Here is a 20,236-nt window from a genome sequence, read left to right on the forward strand (position 1 = left end):
TTCAGGACTGCTGGCCCACATAGCTCACAAGTTTGGAAACAGTGCAGCTTCCTTGGGCTTGGAGCAAAATGGAGCAGCTTCCTTTTGCTCTACAGGCTGTAGTCACCTGAGGATGGGACAAGGCACATACTTGAGTGAGTTGATCCACTGACCACCCTGCTCAGGAGATATCGGGGAATTAAGCAATGAGTTGATTTCCATTCCCTCCCACCCTCTGGGCAACGCAGGAGCTTCCCATGCCTCTGAGCCCTGCCTAACACCACAGACCCACTGCTGGCAACCACCTCAGTGAATCATCTGAAACTTTTATTACACCGATTTGGTTTACAATCTTTGTACTTTGATATTTCCAACAAAAAAGGCAACATTGTGATATACTGTTTGTACATATATAGAGAGACAGACAGAGCTAGATCATATTGACAGAGTTGAAAAGTAAAAACCGTTTCCCAGTGTTCACAAAAGGATTTGTTCACCACGTACCCGCTTCTGCCTTGCCCTGCCTGATGGATACAGACACCGAGGTGCCGCTGGCCCCTGGCTGACAGGACCTTTACCTGCACCGTGTCACGCCCACATAGATCAGAAAGGATGGAGTGCAGGGCTGCCCTGGCAGCAGGGGTGCTGACAGGGCTCAGCCCCAAGCCCTCACAGGTTTGTGTAGTCCCTTCCCAACTACTGATGGATGCTCCAGGGGCTACGTCCAGAAGAATTCCTAACCAGCAGTAGCAGCTGTGAAACCTCCCTACCTGGGCAACTCCCACTACTTGTTTCCCATCCTCGAGACCGAGGTATTGAATATACTTATTTATTTTTATTTGCATTTACAAAATATTTTCACTGGATGACACACCTCAATGAGATGAGAACTCATGTTCAGAAACAGCAGAAAAGACCCAGATCAGCAACAGGCTGATGAAGCAACAGCTCCAGCAGCGAGGGTGGGGGTTTAATGGGGGTGGCCTGGTCCTAGGCAAGCCTGCCTGTGGCTCCAAGGACAGGGCTGCAGCTGGTCAGCCAGTTGTGCAATGAAAGCTCATGCTTGGAGGGCAGCAATGAGATCCTGCACACATGCTAGCAGACACACGAGGAGGAACTGGCCATTAGAGCCAGTGAGAACAAGGGACGGAAAGAAAAGGGCTTGGGAAAACATGCCATCACCAGAACAACTTCTGACTTGCTTTCCAGGAGCTTTTTTCACTGCTCATTTTCCTCCTAACAGCTTGAGACTGTTAACACCACTTAAGCACCCTTCAAACGCACTCCTGGGCTGCCACATGCAGGAATGCCTGGACAGGTAGCTGTTGCCTGGAGAACTCTTTGCCTTCTCTCCCATCCATCTCTTGGCCAAAAAGCAAAGTCCAAACCAAGCAGCCTGCAGCACTTGCCCACACGCAAGACCAACAGTCAACTATCTGCCAGTCTGCAAGGGTTGAAACCATTTCAAATGCCACACACTCTGGCCAGACAGCAACAGCAGATTGCTGGAGTGTGAACATTCCTGCTGCTGGTGGGTCACTTGTCAGCTCCGGGTCCAGCCACCACAGGGTGGGTAACTAGCTGGTCACTGTGCTGAGTGCAGGGCCAGAACAAACCTTAGCTCTCCCATGAGGTCTATCTCCAAGGCAGGCTCTGAGGAGGGGGCGTCATTTGTGGGCCTCTGTCTGGAGGAGAGAGCGAGCTCGGGCACTGCCACCACTCCCAACACAGCATCAGCAGCACTCAGCAGTCAGGCTGGGAGCACCCCCTCACCCACCCCACGGGTGTGTGCCAGAGAGATGGTGGGACAGGGCTGGCCGGAAGGCAGAGAAGGGAGAAAGGCCCTCGGGCTCTCCCCCGGGCTGAGCGGGGCGTGTCCCATCAGGCCGGAGCGGGGCACCCGGCTGGCTCCCTCCCACAGCAGATGGCGAGCCCGGCTCCCGCTGCTCTGAGCAGAGCGCACACGGCAGCAGGAAACAGTGGCCAGCTTCCCAAGCCTGGCGGTTTCTGCTCACAGGCATCGATTTGCAAGGTGTCACACTGGCATATGTCACAAACAGGATGGCAGGTTGATTTTGAGCACCGACTTGGGGAGGAGGAGCAGGCTGCCACAAGGATGAGCAGAGGCTGTGCACAGATATGGTTGCCGTGTTCAGCCTCCCTTTGCTCCCATGGACTGGATTTGTCTAGGCTGAGCTGTCCCTGCCCGTTTGGTACCTGCTGGCCCTCTGCACAGTCAGCCAGGGTGCTGGTGGCTGGGTTCACACACAGGGGGTGCTGAAAATGGGGGTCCTGTGCACTGCCTGTGGGACAGCACAGTGGGTGAGGAGGAAACAGCACGCTTCTAAAACATAGTACCAAGCATTCCTGCCCTGAAACACATGCAGACAACTAACACAAGCTCTCCCAGTCACTGGGAACCCACCACTGTATTCCATCACCCCTACAGCACGTGTGCCCCATGTCCAGCAGCTTCCCTCCAACCTCAATCACCTGCTAGCCCTGTGTACCACCCTGCTGACATGGCAATTTTGGCTAATCTAGATCCTTTCATGCTTCTTCAGTTGCAGTGAAGAGGGATGAAGCCTGAGCTCGTGTGGCTGGGAAGATGGGAAGTGGCACAGAGCCAAGCCCTGCATCGGCTTCCCTAGGTGGAGGGGACGGCTCAGAAATGAAGCGTTCCTCCTCCCTACAGGGCATGCCTGAAATAGCCAGGCTTGTCAGATCCCTGTCTCTGGCTGTGATGGATTAGCCTCTCCAAGGCACAAGGCAATTTATTCATTAGTGACATTTACACCTTGTGGCCATCGTGGTTGATGACACGTGCTCAAGCTGTCACTGCTGGGCTTGGAGGCGGCATTGCTGCTCCAACAACGCAGTGCGACATGGCCTGGGCACCTCAGCTTGGGAATACCTCCTGCCTTCTCCTCAGCCAGAGCATGCACAGATTGCCTTGAAAGCCCCTCTGTTCCTGAGCTTCTCAGGATGCCCTGCTCCATTTCCCTCCCACCCTCCCTGCCTTGCAGCACCATTGCTCCAACACTGCATCCTCCTGCCCCATTTTGCCTTCTGTCTCCTGTAAAAACCACCACCTTTGCAAAGCCTTTTACAGATGTTCTCAACCATCTCTCTTCCTCACATGTGTTGCTGAGCATTCACATCCTATTCTGCCCTCAGTCAGCTGCCCTCAGCCCCAGCAGAGAGCACAGAGTCCATGTTTGCAGACTTCTCCAGGAGATATGCTGCTTTCACCATGATGCTGTCCCCTGCTCCCTCACTGCCACAACAGCTGACCTGCCTCTCTTCTCCTCCCTGGTCTGGAGACCATGACCACCAAAACATCAAGGCCTTCTGTTTTCTAACTCAGGACAAGTGCTGTGAAATTCTCTGGGAAAGCACCAAGTGATGGCAGGATGTGCTGCGGTTGCTCTGCAGCAAGCAAGCAGTGGGCACGCCAGGGCAGGGAGCGCTGCTGGAAGGCTGTGCGCAGGCAGGGATGGTGAGGTCTGGCCACCAGCATGCCTGTGGTCATCATGCATCTGCTGGCATTCCATGGGACTCAGCAGGGAAGGACCAAAATGATGGGAATGCACAGCCTCAGAGGAGTTCAGGGGAGGGGAGTGCTTTGGTTAGCTCAGAAGAATGACAGTTTGCACATCAGGTTTGGGCAGGGTGAGAAGAGCTGGAAAGCGTTGTCCAGGGAGCAGATCCGGCAGCTCACCAGTTTCAGACAGCCAGCAATGGATTACCTTGTTCTCAAACACAGCTTGCTCCATGCTTTTATCCCCGCTCCCTGCCACTCTCTGCAGCAAATGTGACACTTCACACCATCTCCTCACAGAAATCAGGTCAGGAGTTTCCTCTCACAAAGAACAAGCAATGCTCTGTCACCCTGAAAAGCCCTTGCTGCAAGGGTGGATGGGTGTCACCACAAAGCCATAAACATATCAACCCTCTGCAGGGCCACAGATCCCAGCTGTGCAGGAGCATGCAGAACCCCACCCTGCCACATCTGGGTGGATAGCCACATCACACCTCCAGGGGCAGAGAAAGATTTTAAACTCTGGCCTCTGTTCCTGATCAACCCCACTGCAAAGCCACCATCCTGATCTGCTTTGGGCATTCCTTCTCCACCAGCATGGCACATTTACTAACAGAGATGGAAGGAGTGGAGAGTGTAAACCCACATCATCACCAAAAATCTTTTTTTTTTTTTTTTTCTTAAGCAAGGAACAGCAATGTGAAACACTTCTAACAGCTGTTAAGGCCTTCCTGTGGCATTTCAGTTTGAAAAAGCCATTGGCATTCCCAAAGTGAAATCCTGTTATTTTGGGGTCTGGCTGTCACTGCTGTTTCCCCAGCGAGCTGAGCAGTGCTGCTCCATCAGACACACTGCTGCTCTCACTCCCCTCGGCTCAGCCCCTGGGGACAGGCTCTTCCTGGGGCAGGTGCAGCACAAACAGAGCCCACCAGCTCCTGCCGGGGCTGAGCAGGAGGGGATGCCTGTGTTCAGCTGATCCTCCCCCTGCATCTGCTTCTGGAAATGTGCATAGACTCAGGCTTGGGATTTTCCAAATTTTCACCCTGACTGGTTCATGGGCTGCCATCCAAAGTCTGAATTCATGTCACGGCAGCTGACGGCGCTGCTAATGGACGTTGGGACCATGGGACTGGTACAAAGCACTACGTCATCTCACCACATTCTAGCTAGGCTTTTTCTTTCACTAATGTGAGTAGCTAAGATTGCAGAAGCAGCTTGTGCTGATGGAGAGTGAAAGAACCTCATGTGTCTGTGTGTGAAGTTATTTTGTTCTACAAAATCCACTAATTATAATCACAGTAGGTGATCCATCCATTCACAGAGTTCAAAGGACTGGGGAGGGTTCAGGATGGGCACCAATTTCTCACGAGCTTCATTTCCCCCAAATGAAGTTTACATAAACCAAACAAACAAACGAACAAACAAAATGGCCCAACAAAAAGAGTCTTCCTGGGGAATGGGGGAGGAATAAAACCCACTTAGCTTTCCAGCAGCCACTGTGCTTATTCTCAGTGCTGGATGGCCATGCTGCACACTGTAATGGGCTCCTGAAAATCTGGCAGCTTCTGGAAGAGTTGCATAGGTGGATGATATACCTGTTAGTAGAGCCTGTTCACGAGCCGCAGGAAGAGGAGCCTGTTGAACTCCACAGGGAAATGTCCCTCCCCCAAGACAGACATGAGGTAAGGAGGGAAGGAGGAAGGGCAGGCCACGAGGCCATGGGTCTTGCAGGTTCAGTTCTGTCCTTGGGACCTCTTTGAGCTCAGAGGCAGAAAGGCTGTGGTCCTGTGGGAGAAAGCTCCTCTCCCAGTGCTGTGGAGGTCAATTTGCTTGTTAGCTTGCTTTTGAGGGAGTTGACGAGATCACATCCATAATGTTCCCCTTGGCAGAGCAGCTGTGAGGCAGTAGAGCAGAACAATTCAACCCACTGCTTGTAGAAACTACAGATATTCAACATTCATTCATGTTGGCCAAGTCCCAACACAAAATCTATGCAGCAAAGCAACACTGTGACAGATCAATTTTTCAGGACTCAGGGACAGACCCCTGTGAGGAGCAGCTAAGCCAACCTCACATTAGTATAGTACCACTGGCTTCAGTAAAATTACCCTAGGAATGAACATAGCCCATTAATTTCTACCTGAAGTGTGACTATGACCCCTTTCCATTTTTTCCAGAATGCCCACAGGGAAAACAGCCCTAGGCAGGCTCAGCCCCAAGTCCCCACTGGGGTCCCAGGTACTATGAACCAGCCTTCGGTCCCCATGCATACCTGGCTCAGTGGAGAGTGTAGGCCCAAGTGCATCACAGGAAGCAGCAGCACCAGATAGAGCTATCACTTGAACTACATTTCATTTGTGACATTACCTGGATCCAGATCATGTTCCCACAGACTTTATTCTAACCACTGAATGTGAATGAAACATGATCAGAAGGACATACCCCACCTGGAGACTCACAGAGCTTTGGTAACAGAACATCCAGGTGGTGGTGTGGCACTGCAGACCGAGCCCCTAGAGCGACTGCAGCAGAGCAGGAGCACACTGCAGCACAGTCTGTGCCCTGCTAAAGGCAGCACCCTGGTGACATTAGACAGCACTACTGAAGCCATGGTTGGAAAGGCTGGAAGGAGAGCTTAAAAGAGATTATTTGTCCCACCTGCTAATCAGCAGGTGTTGTTTTACTGGCATTGATGCTACCTATCTTTCTTAAACTTCCACTTCATAAATATTTTCCTGCAGTTCTCACCCCATGGGCATCCACCAGTTATTAAACAACTCTGCAGCCTTTTGAGTGAAGAGACAACAAAGAGGGCAGGGACTAGATGGATTTCTAAAGTGCATTTTATGGGGAGCAGAAAGGAAGGGGGGTGCATTTGTTTGACAACACATGAACAGCAGGATGGAAGGCTTGGCCTTGGCCCTAGGCTCAGATTCCCTCTCCCCATACTAATGAATGCCCCTAGAGCTGCTCACCCTGACAGCCCTCTCTGACACCTCCCTCCTTGGTGTGGAGTGAGACAGGACACACAGAGGGCTCAAAGAAGCACCACTTGGCTAGTTGGTGTCATCAACCGGTTCTGCACAAGCAAAGTGCTAGGCACTATTTGGGAAGCTTCCACTGTGTTGAAAGATAGATAAATGGGTGGTGATATGTCTTGATGATCAGGTAATCCAGAGCTTCTCACACACTTCTTCTCTCTCTCTCTCTCTTTTTCTCAGTTCAGAAAAGCTGGAGAGCTTTGAAGTACCTGACAAGTATATTGAAGAGTGGGAAACACCAAATAGCCCACACCAATTGTCCAGCCTTGCAGCAGTAAGGACTATCCCTCTTCTGGGTTGCATTAGCACCATGAGGGGCCACAAAGAGGAGCTGGTAGCATTCCTGCCTCCCTCCTTCTGGTATATGAGGGAAGTCTGCTGCTAAGTGCAATGCTGAGCCTGACTCTCAGCCCATGGAAAACTGCAATGTTTGAATGATGCATGGAAAAAAACAAAGCCATCTGACTGCAGAGATCCTCCTAATTATTGCCCCCATCATACTGACAAGCACCCAGCTCTGACCTTCCCAGAGGGTGATGTGTGCTGTCCTGCTTTTCTTGTGCAAGCAGCCAGCAGCTCTGTGAGCTCTGCTCAATTCAAAGAGATCTTCTGCACCAGGAATGTGGACACAGCCACCCTGACAGGCATTGACCAAGGCATTGCCTGCACCTTTGGTCCTCCTGCCTGGGCCAGGCTCAGAGCAGGAGTGACATACTCACTGCACAGTGAAAACTTCTGCACCACCGCTCAAGCCAGGGCCTGGCAAGTGAGATCAAGACTCTGGGCTTGGTGAAGAAAAGGCTACAGATAAGAGGCCTGCTTGTGTCAGGAAGGCCATGAGCAAAAGGAACAGAGCCAATTAGACTCACCAGTCAATGGAGGAGAAGTAATGGGATTAAGCTACAGCAGGGAGAACTCGGGTTAGATGTAAGGGAGAAGGCTATCCTGAGAGGAGCAGACTGGGCCCTCGAATGAGCTGCCAGAGGAGCTGGCATCACCAACGTGGAGACGGCAGAGAGCAGAGACACGTCTCAGGAAGAGCAGGCACCTGGCTGCTGCACAGCCCAGAGCTGTGGTGGGTGGTGTCCATGTGCCAGGAGATGGGACCACTCCACCACGGAGAGGCTGTGTGCCAGAACAGGGACAGGCCATCTCTGGGTATCTGTGCTCGTAGCCTGAGCCATAGGAGAATTACAGCAGCTGCCCTTGGCCCAGGGCACTGTGTTCTCTCACCAGCTAAGGAGAAAACCCTCTTTGCTGGTAGGGTCCCATGCCAGGAGTAGTGTCCCATGCCAGGAGACAGGAGGGAGAGCCCAGCTTTCTGCTCTGAACTTTCCTGCCTGACTAGACATGCCAGGATGAGCCCTAGTTTCAGTTTCTCCTCTTCAGCTCCACCACTTCTCTGTCAAGCCACCAGGCAGCTCCTGTCCCTGCTGCCCAGTCCTGCTCCCCTACCATGTCCAAGTGCACCATCTCCCTTTCCTGAGCCTGAGTCAAGTCCTCAGCCTTGAGAAAATGGAATGGGATGGACCAGGGGAGCAGTTCTACCAGGTGCACGTGGGTAGCACCAAGAATATGAGGGATGGGATCTCTGAGAAATCCTGGCATGCAGTGGGGAACACTGACTAGAGGGGTCCCACTCCTCGGGGTACTGTGGGTCTGGACCAGCCACAGACAGAAGCACTGGGACCTGGCTGCAGCTGGCACCAGGTGCATGGGGAAGGTGTTCAGCAACAGAAAAGACTCTATGGATCCTGTGGGTCAGAACAGCAGCCGTGCCTCAAAGATCCACCTGGACAGACCACCTCCAGAATAATATTCCATAGGCAAAAATGGGGCCAGAGGAACAAGGCCAGGCATTCTCATGGAAAGCCCCAGAAAGCCAAGGACAGGTGCCTGAAACTCTGCTGCAGGTGCTAAAATCTGGGGGGCATAGAGACCCTGCTAATCTGTTCCTGTTGTGAAGAATGTCTTTTCCCCGGGGAGATAAAAGGCCTGCCAAAACTGAGATAAATCCATCTGTCCAAGGCACCTTGGAGGCTGGAGATAGAGAGATGAGCCATTACAGCCTAATTTAAGCAACAGTGCAGATTTCAAAGAGAACATGTCAGGAAGGACAAGCGGGGACCTCATTCCTCACTAATGACCCATTGCAGCTCCACTGCCTCAATTCCCTGGGACATACAAGCACACACCATTATCTCCCTGGAGTCAGGAGAACACTCCACACTGGCCTTGGCTTACATTAGGCCCTTGGAGAGAGGAGCACGAGTGCACAGCGAGCCAAATGTCATTACTAAGCAAGGAAATCCCAGGGCTGCTTTCGCCCAGTCTGAATCTATGCCAAAAATAATGAGAACAAAGTGCAGAGAGGGATGTGCCTACATCAGAGACCTTAATCTTCTCTGTCCTCCAAGGGACCCTCTTCTTTAAGCCAACATCTAGCTCTGGTAGTGAAAGTAAGGGCAGAAGTAAGGGCTAAGACAGAATCATAAACACAGTGAGATTTTAAGACACTTCCTGTTCAAACCACTGTTGTTTGTAGTTTAGCACCCCAGATCCAGGAGGACAAGCTGACTTGAAGGGCAAGAGACACTAACCAGGATATGCAGGGCATAAAGAGCAGAACAGACTGCTCTGGGGAAAATGAAAAGTGGAGCTCTACAATGCCCACAGGTACTGACCACTCCAGGCTTGCCAGCAGGAGATGACTTTCAAAATAGGACCAGTGTGGTACATGGGTGCATTGCAGCCTCCTCAAGAGCTGGGAGGCAAAGCAGTACAGCAGCACGATGAGAGAGATAGACCCCTCATTAATAGCTGGCAGGAGGAAGATGGCTGGACTAAATACAGTGCCTCACTGTTCTGTGACAGATGGGGAGGCAGACACCAAGCACAAAGACCAGGTGCCACTGGACTTGCCCTTGTCACCCCAGATATGCTGCTCTTAGCTTTTGTTTGCCACAGCTGATGAGGGAAGAAGGGTGAAGCTGAGGAATAGTGCTGGAGAAATTGCTGGCTGATTTGGCACGCACTCCCCAAAGAGCTGACTGAAAAGGAGGCAGCTTTTCTGAGAACAAGGACACAAGAGATCTGAGGATGTGTTGCTGGAGGAGGAAAAGCTGGGTGTGTGCATGCTGCAAACACTGTTGCAGCTTCAGTGACACGAAGGTTCTTTGCCCAAGGTCACTGAGATCCTTTCCAGCAGGGTAGAAGGGGCAGCACAAAGCTAGAGCAACCTGCCCTGACAAGAGCAAGGCAGAAGAACCCAGTAGCTAATGAGCTAAACAGAAGAGTCACCTCACTTCTGACAGCCTGACACCTCCCTGCAAAAACCTGTTGTGCAAAATGTTTCGCTTCAATCAGGTTTTCCTCTAACATATCCCCAGCCTCTGTTCTGCAGAACATCCCTGTTGGCAGTGCCTCCTGCACCAATAGTGGGGTACCACAGAAACAGAATCCTTTTATCGTCCTTTCCCCAGCCAAAGTTCCCAATGCTCCAGCATGCTTTTGCATTTGTCCCTGCTATCCCCAGAGCTCTCTGCCAAAATGAGGCTTCCAGGAGCCTGCAGCTCAGAGTCCACAGCTAGAGCCCAGCTGGATCTCATGCAAAATTCACTTGTGCAGACTTGCACCAACCTGCTGCTCCATTATCAATAGGTGAACTGCAGCTGAACCTACCAGAAACTTCCTTGATGCTTGGCTGAACCAATTAAGACTCACTTCAAAGCCAGGAAGGGTCCCCAGCCACTTGATGTGCCACCTGATACCACAATGTCTGTTCCAGTGCCATCCTCTTCCCCTTCCCCAGCTCACCAGGGGCCTCCCGTTTTCTCTTTCCAGCTGAGCCCTCCTCCAGCAAACACATCAGTAGTGCTGCAGATCTCTGCTCCATCTCGATTTGCACATTCATCCCTTCCCCGGTGCTGCATGCCCAAACAGAAAACCCTTTACCAAGGGGATGCTGACTCACACCTGGCACACCGAAACTTCCTCAGGAGCTGAGCATGAGATCCTCTGGAGGCAATGCCATTCCCAGCAGTGAGAAAAAATAACAGTCGCAGCATGGTCTAAAAAAAAAGTGGAGAAGGTGGGGAACGGGCAGGGGGAAGGGGAAGAGGCGGATTCGTGGCTTTCAGCCTTTGCTCTAACCTGCCATTGAGCTCCACGTGCCTGGGCACCCATGACCTTCTGTCACAGGCAGCGACACCCTGCTCCAGGGGCCTGCTCTCCTCCACCCTGTCGGGGCTCTCGCTCCAGTGTGAGAAGCAGGGTGGGCAGGGGTGCAGCAGGGTGCTTTTTGGTGGCTGCTGGTTCCTTGGAGCACGAGCCAGCCTGGAGCCGGGGCTGGGAGCCAAAGCCACCCCCTCCCTGCATCAGGCCTGTCGTTTTATTCCCCCCTTTGGGTCTTGATACCATGAATTATGGTTTTGCTGTTGGTTTGGCTGGGTTTTTTTTTTTTTTGCATGTGGTGATCGGTCGAGAGTTCTGTGCCATGTCAGGGGGAGCATCAGCATCCACCCCTGGGGGAGGTCAGAGCCACAGCGGGGGAAGCTTTTGCTGGCTGCCGGAGCAGGATGCCATGTCCACTCCATCCTGATGTCCTCCTGGGCTATCCCCCTCGTGCTCCTCTCCCCAAATCCTGCGCCGGCTCGGGCCGGGCAATGGACAACGAGATCTCACCGCCGTCTGCTTTCACAGTGAGGTCTCCACACAGGACCCATTGCGATGGAGGTGACGGTGGTCGTGGTTCAGGCAGCCTTCGTTGCGGTGTACAATGAGGACGGGGAAGTAGAGGGCATCCTGATAAGGAGGGGGGTCTTCCTCCTCCACAGTCACCTGGCTGGAGAGGCGTGTCTGCTCGGTGGGGCAGCTCTGCTCGTTGAGGCTGCCGCTCCGGCTCTGCCAGAGGCAGCTGCGGCGCGAGCCGTACAGGCGGCCCAGGGAGAAGCGGCTGCTGCTGAAGGGAATCCTGGGGCTGCCGTTGCAGATGCTCAGAGCGCTGCGGGAGAAGATGGAGGAGCTGCTTATAGTCCTGTGGCAGCGCTCGCAGTTCTGCCGGTAGCCCCCGTAGCGGCAGGCAGAGTAGCTGGTGCAGCCGGAGAGCCCCACCAAGTCCATCAGCACCGCTTCCGAGTAGCTGGGCACCAGCTGCTGGTTGGAGCGTATGTGCCACTCCAGCTCCGTGCTGTCCACCGTGTTGACACGGGGCATCCTCCGGCAGAAGGAGCGCTCCTCGGCCGGCGTCACCGCCACGTAATCGAACCCAAAGAGTTTTTCCACGTGGTAATGGACGTAGGAGGTGCGGTACTCATTTAGCACCCGCAGGGGCCAGGACAGGGTCAGCAGAGCTGCCACCCAGAAGACATAGTGAGATACGTACCAAGGCAGGTTGTCTGGGTCGGAAAAGGCCACCATGTATTCCTTGAAGTCCACATTTTTGAGGTGCATCCCCTCCCTGGCCTCCATGTAATCGTCTAGGCCCTCGTTCTCCGTGAAGAAGCGGGCCCGCTGGGTCAGATAGGAGTTCTCGGACTCCACGTTGGCAAAGCTGAAACACTTGGTGAAGCGGAGCCGCGTGGCTGGGTAGCTCTCCAGGTCGATGAGGTCCTTGGAGATGTCCTTGACCCCGCAGTTGGAGTAATCAAACTCGGCCTCTGCCACGTGGGTGTTGACCCGCTCGTGGTACACCTGGGTGGTGGTGTAGGCGTCCCCGTTGCGGTAGCGGGTGACCTGCCGGGTCCTGCGCACGTAGTGGTAGCTGATGGCCTTCCACCAGATGCAGGGGGTCGCCTGCTGCATGCGCTGCACGCGCTCGTGCACGCTCTCCACGTCCACCTTGTACTGCAGCTCGTTGCGCGTGTAGCAGTGCCAGCACTCCACCAGGTACACCACGTAGAGCATCACCAGGAAAGCCAAGGGGATGTAGACGTAGCCGTTGGAGCAGGGGCTGTCATGGTACATCATGGACTTGCCCTTGTAAGCGCTGTCGAAGGTCAGCCGGGTCACCTTGGTGACGTGGCACCAGGTCATGGCTCCCATGCAGCCATACATGAGGAGGGACAGCAGCAGGCATTTCCAGTGGGACTCTCGGCACAGGGATTTGCTGAGAGACTGCTTCACTGGCCGCTGCTGCTCCGGGGCACCGGGGAGAAGAGAGAGAAAACAAGAGAGGAGTCAGTAGGCTGCAGGGGAAGGGGAACAGGGTGCTGTGGGGGCACCTATAGCTCTGTGAACACAGACCAAACAGCAGATGCCATGGGGCTCCTGGACTCAGCGGGCAGGGCTGGGATCTCTCACAGGATGACAGCCATGCAGGGCAGGCAACTATCACCTCCATTTCTGGTGCTCTGCCCCTCCCTGGGAGACAGACAGAGCCCAGTGGGACATGGGAGAGAGAGGCAAAGGATAACTCTGTCAGCCACACCCTGAGCATCTCCTTTCTCCAACAGGGAGTAAACTCTACCATTGCCACTTCCCAGGAAGAGCTATTGGAGCACCAGATAAGAGTCTGGGTGATCTCCTCCACATTCCTCAGCTCTTGCACCCACCCCACCAGCACAGGCAGCTCTAACTGATGTCACCCCACCTAAGCCCCTCACCACAGCTCATCCCACTGCACAGGAGTCTCTCCCCCACTTCCCAGTAATGACCAAGAGCAACATTGCAATTCCTCCACCAGGGCGGCACAAGCTGCCTGGTGTGCCTGTCAGATGGAGAAACAGCCCTTCTGCAGCTGGGAAGGGCTGTGCTTGCTAATGACAATTCCCACTACAACACTTGGCAGCCTAAGGAGCTCTGAAGTGCTTCTCAAGTGCTTTATAAACCATACCAATGAGAAAGTACTTTTCCACTATTGAAATGGAGCCACCTCTGGTAGGAGAGAAAGCAAATATGGAGTAACATCCTAAAGAGTGTTCAGGCTGGAAGGAAGGAGCATCCTACCAATCTACAGCAGCAAGGAGGGCAAGAAGCCACTCACAGCTGCTGGCAAATGTGCCTGCTTGCGCTGGGATTCAGATGTGACAGTCCACACTTCTGAAAGAATTGCTCTTAGGTCTTTCGTGGTGAGGAAAAGGCAGAACTTCAGCAACACGACTTTTTAAAGGGATCGCACTGGTGCCTTTACCACAGTACAGTGCAGGGCTTCACACAAACCCATGAAAAAAACTTGGTTAAGGAAACCTCTGTCACTCTGCAACACTCTGAAGTCTCAAATATTGATCCATTGTCTGTGAGATCTGACATCATCCTACCCAAAGAAAGAACAGACAAAGTAACTATTTGCTTTCTTATACAGAAGATTTCATCCAGCAATCTCCAAAGGTGCAACCTGAGAGAGGGGTTCAAGACCCCCAGCCTTATGCAGATGCCACCAAATTCACTCAGAGGCTTCAAGCTTTGCTCTCCCTCTGCCCCTACAGCCAGCAGCAGCTCCTGAGCCCACCCCTGCCATGGCAGGGGCCAACACCAGCTGTAATGACCCTGCTCACAGCACTGCAGTCCAAGCCTGGCTCCATTACTCTCCACTCCTGAGCATGCTGGGCTGGAGAGGTCTCTCATCCAGGAATCCCAAACAACTGAATGGGCTCACACTGCTAGGAAGCAGGAGGGGCACTTTCACTCTGGTATGAAAACGAAAAGTAAAGCAGAACCAGAAATCACGAGGGCACTAGCAGGTCTAGGGACAGACCTGGGCCCCTTCTTTCCTTTAAGAAATGCCTCTTGCTCTTCTGAAGAGCCTCTCATTCCTGGCTTGGTGCTCTAGAGTTCCACAGGCCAATCTTCCTTCCCCACACTTGTCAAAGCCTGCCAGTGGGACTTCTGTCACTGCCCTCATGGATCCTGCCCAAATCTCCAGCAGAGGTTTCTCTCCTGGAGGCACAGAGCCCCCCTGCCTGCCCACCCCAGCAGGCAGCCCATGATGAGCGGAGCAGGCGGCACATCCAGAGACACCACTGCTGGCACAGGGAATGGTGGCACATCCCACTGGCACTCCCAGCCATCAGTAATGCTGAGCTGCTCTCTTTGAAGCCACTAGCAGAGAGCAGGACCTGGGGACAGACGGACAGACAGACAGAGCCCAGGGCTGGCAGGTGGGTGGTGCTGGCCTGCAGGCAGCTCAGAGAGGTGCAGGGTGGCACTGCTGGCATGGACACATGTGCAGCCCAGTCTTCTGACCACTGCAGCAAGCTCACAGTCATGGGGCAAGGAGGCAACCCCAGGTAAGAGAAAAGGGAGTAAGGAGAAGAAAGGGGGGCCTTTCAGGAGGCAGAGCCACCTGAGCTGTGCTCTCCCTCCTGAGGTCAAGGCTGCAGTTACCAGAGCCTGCTCAGACCCCTCTGTCTTTGCTTGGTTGCAGCACGGCTCTCCCATGCTGGAATACTGTGCCACTGCCCAGGCAGCTACAGGCTTCCTCTCTCACTGCTGCCTCCTGCGTCGCAGGCTTTCCCTGGCAGCGGCAGCTCTGCTCTGCCTGTGAGGATCTAAAGGAGCAGCTGAGCCAAAGGAGGAGCGTGGGGAGGGTCTGAACAGGGCCCTTGGGTGGTACATGCCAAGCCTGGGGTGTCTGTGGGGTGTGAATGCTGAGAAACAGCACCTTGTTTAGGAGGCAGACATGCAAACAGCACAAGGAATAAAGCAAAGCACCCAGCTCATTCATTTGCCAGCTGGGGAAGGGGCACCAGAATGACAGGTCTTTGGACACGTCTGTCTCAGAAAAGCAAACTCCACCTCACAGTCAGTCCCCAGCCCCTGGCACTCTGCTCGGCCCGTGTCGCAGGAGAAGGGACACACTGGCTGCCACCCTGCAGAGATGTAGGCAAGCCCCACTGCGGTTACCCACCCAGGGCAGGGAGCACGATGCAGCCCAGGCTTGGTTCCAGGAACTGTGTTAGCAGGGCTCTGGTCCATGCATTAGTCTCCTCCTAGGACTACGCAGTAGTCAGATACTGCAGCGCTTTTACGGGGTCACACTAACCCCTGCTGTAAACTGTTTACAACCCAGCCTTGTCCCAGGCTTTTGGGGCAAAACACACACACCTCAGCTGCTCTGGTGGGGGCTCCGAAAGCTGAGCAAGTGCCAGTGACGGGATACAGCCACAGCAGACAGAGGAGGAGCCAGATGCAGAGTCTAATCCCAGTAGGAACTGCAGCATCCCTGCTCCTCTCCCAGGCTGCAAAGGGCTCACAGGAGCAAACAATCAGCTCCAGAGATTCCTCTGCAGAAGCAGCTGAATAAGATTGTCTCCTTGAGCTCTTAACCAGCCTTGGATAAGTCCAGCATAGCAAACAAGCAGATGAAAAAGCTGGGGAAAGAGAAATCTGCCTCAGAACAGTGTCACTAGGAGGAGAGCAGGCACTGATATAAATGCCATCGTCATCTGCCCGCTGCAGTCTGATGGAATGAGGCAAAAGACTTGCCCTACTTCACTGCAAACAGGGTTTCCCTCCATCACCAGGAGCCTCCCTCACTGCTCAGGCTCCAGCACTGGAGAGTGGTGAGCAAATCTGCTATTGCAGGTGCACTGGAACATCCCTGCAGAGCTAGGGGACAAGGCTGGCCATAGCTTAGCTGAGCCTGTTGTGGGATCCCAACCAGCTCCCTTCCCTGTGCTTCAGTTCACCTCAGGGAATGCATGGGGCAACCCACAGCAGGTGCTAACTGAGACACAGCTCGGGAAAGGCAAGGGAGGGCTGCTGCTTGGGCCTCCCCTCCCTCCTGCCTGGCACTGCCTCTGACACTGCCCTGAAGGGGACAGAGATGGAGGCCCACACCTGCAGCTGCTGCTCGGGATGTGTGGGGAGGGATGGAGGGGATTGAGGGCATGGAGGAGATGACTCACAAACAGCCATGAAGCAAAAGGAGACACCCACAATGAACAGGGCAGAGGCAGTAGAAGAGGGGACCCCCAACACTGCTTGCACTAAAGTCCTTTGAGGTCTGGGGGATTTTCTTTAAAAAAAAAACAGTCTCAAGGGGACAAACCTGCCCAGCACCTCAGTGGCCAAGTACATGGGTCAAAATCCCTTAATCACCCCTGCAACGTTGACCCTGCAACTTTGAATACCAAAACCCATCAAGTTCTTCAAGCTACTCCCAGTAACAGCCTGGCCCTGGCCCCATCCACTGCCCCCTTTTTTAACAAGCATTTCCATGTCATTAGCTCCCATGCCTCTCACCTGCCTCTCCCTGCAGAGACCTCTGTGAAATCTCTGATTCACCTCCAGAATGCTAAACCTTCATATTTCGAGACAGCCTGGGGTTCAGAGGATTAGGTGTCCTAGAGACAGCCCTCTAGAGGGCTGAATAAACAACCCAAAAAAAGCCCCAGAGCAGCAGCCTGAAGGCCCAGGTAGCTCCCGAGTGCCAGGTGGTGGCAGCAGCCTGCAGGGGACTCCAGAGGGACTCCTGAGCATCAGTTTCCATGGCTCTTCCCCAGGATTCACTTACATCATACAAGAAATGAATAAACCCTGATTCCTTTGACCTCAAATCCCCAGGAAAAGGGAGGTAGGGAGGATCCAGTCATTTCTAGGAATTACCATTGTCTTTGAAGGCTCTGGATGGTCCCAGCAAATACCCACATCACACACCCCATGCCTACAGGTCCTGTCTACAAGCAAGAGGTGGCTCAGTCCCAGGCTGGCAGGGTTGCCAACTGCAGAGGACAGAGGAAGGCTGAGCATCGACAAGCCAGGGAATCCTGCCAGCAGTCAGCTCCTGCAGCGGTACCAAGGTCTCCATTTCACACAGCAGCTTGGAGGAGGACTGCTTCCTTCCATCAGATCCCCCCTGAGCAGCAGGACAAGGACAGGTTTTTGCTGGTTCCCAGCTGAAGAGCTTGTCCCTTGGCGTCTCCTACCCTCCAAGTATGCACTGAGGAGTGAAATTCAGTTCACCACCACTGAGTGTGGGTGTAGGCATGTGATGCCAAGATGGAACAAGGGCTCAGTCAGCTCTGGTTAGCAGCTCTTGCTACTTGCCTTGCTGGGACAAGATGAGAAGCACCCAAAGCCCTGCCTGGCTCCCAGACACAGCAACCTGAGATATCAAGATGAGACACCTTCAAACAGGACAGGGCAAGTTTCCCATTTTCCAGACATCTCCCCTGGCTTCCCACTCACCCTGGCCAATGGACCCTGACATGGGATTGAGCCACACTGCGGGGACACTCGGCAATGCTGGCACCAGCAGCTGGCTCTGATGGAAACCAGGACATTGCACAGCCTGTATGGCACTGCATAGGCACTAGAGGGGAGGAGGAACACTCTCCCCTCCTGGTAGTTCTGAAGACAAGAGGATTGCACTAGGTCAGCCCATGAATCCAAGATTGCCACTAAAGTCTCTCCTCATTGCATCAGATGAGACACCAGCAAGCATGGCACCATCACGAGAGGCTGCAGCTTCCCTCTCCTCCACCAGCTGCTTCATGCAAGTCTGTGACAGCTTCTGGCCACAGGAAGGATGCCCTTAGCCTAAACAGGGCAGGTCATGGACTACAGCCCTACTGCCTGCCCCCATTGAGTGTTATACTGACAGCCTCGTTGGCAGCCACCACAGAGTAACTGTGGTGCTTGGACAGGGGGCACTGTAGGTGAGGGAAACTCATCTGGGCACTGCCCCTGCTACACTTTCACCCAAACTGGCTCCTGCTCTGGCACCTCTGAAAAGTCTGTGCCATCTAGAAAGTAGAACCAGCACTGCCAGAGCACTGGCAGTAAGAGACCACATCACAGCAAGCACGTCCTCACAAGAAAAAAGCACCTCACAGTTTGGCTACCCTCGTCAGGATCTGTTTGAAGAGCTGGGCTCAGACCATCAGGAGTTGCTGAATGCAAGCAGGAAGAGAGGAACAGACACAGAGTATACAGTATTTGTGCAGCTTCCCAGTCCTTGAACTTCAGCATTCCTCTCCTGCAATTATTTCTATCTAAATATAAATCTGTATATATAGCATAACCGTGCATGGGCATGCATGTTCTGCCCAAGCCAAGGAGGCAGAGAATACCAGGATTATGCAGCACTCACAAACTGCAGCTCCTCATCAGCAGAAGGGGAAGTGATGCACCAGCTTCTGAGTACCCCCAAGCTGCCCTTTGAGCTGTGGTCTCTCCAGAGAGGGCAGCCCACCACCTGCAGGAGAACGCTGCCCTTCCTGCACTGCCTAGTTCTCCTCCACGGGTCAGCAACCCCATGGCCTAAAGTGAGTCCCACCAGTCAGAGCAGTTGCCTTCCCTCTTCTCGGGAAGCCCAAGCTGCAAGCAGGCTCTGTAGAGGCAGACAGAAGGGCTGGCACTCCTGCCTCCCAAGGCACAGGGCACCCTGCTCTTGACCCTTTCTGGCGTCTGCTGCCTGGACTCCAGAAAAGTCATCTGCTGAGGGAGACTGCAGCACACCTGGAGGCAAAGCTGTGCTGGTACCTGGCCTGCCCCAGTCTGCACCTTCCACTTCTCCAGCTGGGAGCAGCCGCCAGCCAGCAACAGCCCCTGGCTTTGCCACGTCCCCAAGCCCTCTACCCTGCTGCCCACCGCGTCCTGCCTCACAGCGACCCAGGCAGCTGTGCCACATCCTGGATGCGCCCAGAAGCCAGCGCACAGCACGGAGGGGGTCTCCACGTCCACTCCTCCCGAGCATAACAAGCTCTGCCCGCGGCTGTAAGCCCAAACGGTGCCCCGCGCTTCTCGTTTCTGATTTTTCCCTTCCTCCTCCATCCCGGCCACTCCAGCTCCGGCCCCCGCTCCGGACGGCGCTGGCTGCTGCCTCCCTTGCAGCGCCGGAGGCTCCGCAGCGATCCCCAGGTGACTGGCAGCGCTGGAGAGGAGGCGCGCCGGGGCAGCCCTTTGGCGGCAGGGTAAGCTCGCCCCCAAACCCCCCGTGCCCCCCGGCCCGCACCGCATCCCCGGGGCCGGAGCGGGGCGGGAGGGGCTCCCAGCGAGCGGCTCCGTACCTGTGCGGGCAAAGCCCGGCCCGCGGCGGGGCGGTCAGTGCCCGCGCCACGCAAAGAGCTCGGGCAGGAAGGAAGGAAGGGTGGGTGGGCGGGTGGGTGGTGGGGGGCAGCCCCGGGCCGGGGGCGGCCGCTCTGCTCACCTCCTCTCTGGCCCCCTCCGCCTCCTCCTCCGGAGGCACCGGCGTGCTGCTGCCTCCCTCGCTGGCGGCGGCCGCCGAGGCCGGGGGGGACATGGCGGCGGGGGCGCCCCGCTGGCGGTGCCTGCGGGCTGGGCAGCCGCATTATCCCGCCCGCCGCCGGGCGCTGCCTCGCCGGTGGCCGGGCGGGCGGCGCGGCGGCGCGGCGGGCGGGCAGCGCGGCGGCATCGCCCCCAGCCGCGGCTCGGCGGCAGCGCTGGCCGCCCGCCGGCCCCGGCCCCGGCCCCGCCGCAGCGCAGCGCCGCTACACGCGGCGGAGGGCGGGCAGAGCCGCGGTGGGAGGGCCGCGGCGGAGGCGGGGGGAACGGCACGGGGGTGGGATGGGATGGGATGGGATGGGATGGGATGGGATGGGATGGGATGGGATGGGATGGGATGGGATGGGATGGGATGGGATGGGATGGGGATGGGGGCACGGATCCGCGCCCGCCCGAGCGGAACGGCGGGTGACCTTGAGGCGCCGGGCGGCAGCGGAGAGGGAAGGAGCCCGGTGCAGAAGCCCCTGCCGAGCCCCACCGGGAGCGGAGC

The 20,236-nt window shown here is 55.1% G+C and overlaps 1 protein-coding gene across 6 annotated transcripts; it reads right to left on the reverse strand.

Moving 5' to 3' along the window:
• Window positions 1-88: 88 nt before the first annotated feature.
• On the reverse strand, window positions 89-19,777 carry TMEM151B (transmembrane protein 151B). 6 transcript variants are annotated; one of them, XR_009114251.1, is made up of 3 exons: window positions 19,652-19,777; window positions 10,714-12,693; window positions 89-106 (listed from the first exon to the last, which is right to left on the reverse strand). XR_009114251.1 is itself a non-coding variant. In XM_058020210.1 (2 exons), the coding sequence occupies exons 1-2, from the start codon at window positions 19,742-19,744 to the stop codon at window positions 11,257-11,259; spliced, it is 1,530 nt and encodes a 509-aa protein (XP_057876193.1). In that variant the 5' UTR covers window positions 19,745-19,777; the 3' UTR covers window positions 3,365-11,256. The 6 variants fall into 6 exon arrangements, 1 of the variants encoding a protein (XP_057876193.1); XR_009114250.1 differs by lacking the exon at window positions 89-106 and adding an exon at window positions 3,365-5,414; XR_009114247.1 differs by lacking the exon at window positions 89-106 and adding an exon at window positions 3,365-10,631.
• Window positions 19,778-20,236: the final 459 nt, after the last annotated feature.

The sequence above is a fragment of the Melospiza georgiana genome, chromosome 3 (assembly GCF_028018845.1).
Source record: "Melospiza georgiana isolate bMelGeo1 chromosome 3, bMelGeo1.pri, whole genome shotgun sequence".
NCBI classification, from domain to species: domain Eukaryota; kingdom Metazoa; phylum Chordata; class Aves; order Passeriformes; family Passerellidae; genus Melospiza; species Melospiza georgiana.

Excerpts from the sequence above, each read along its gene's own strand:
- TMEM151B (XM_058020210.1), bottom strand. The coding sequence starts at position 19,744 with ATGTCCCCCCCGGCCTCGGCGGCCGCCGCCAGCGAGGGAGGCAGCAGC. Across the intron at positions 12,694-19,651 it reads CGGAGGGGGCCAGAGAGGAG|CAGCGGCCAGTGAAGCAGTC; the intron begins GTGAGCAGAGCG and ends GCCCCGGAGCAG.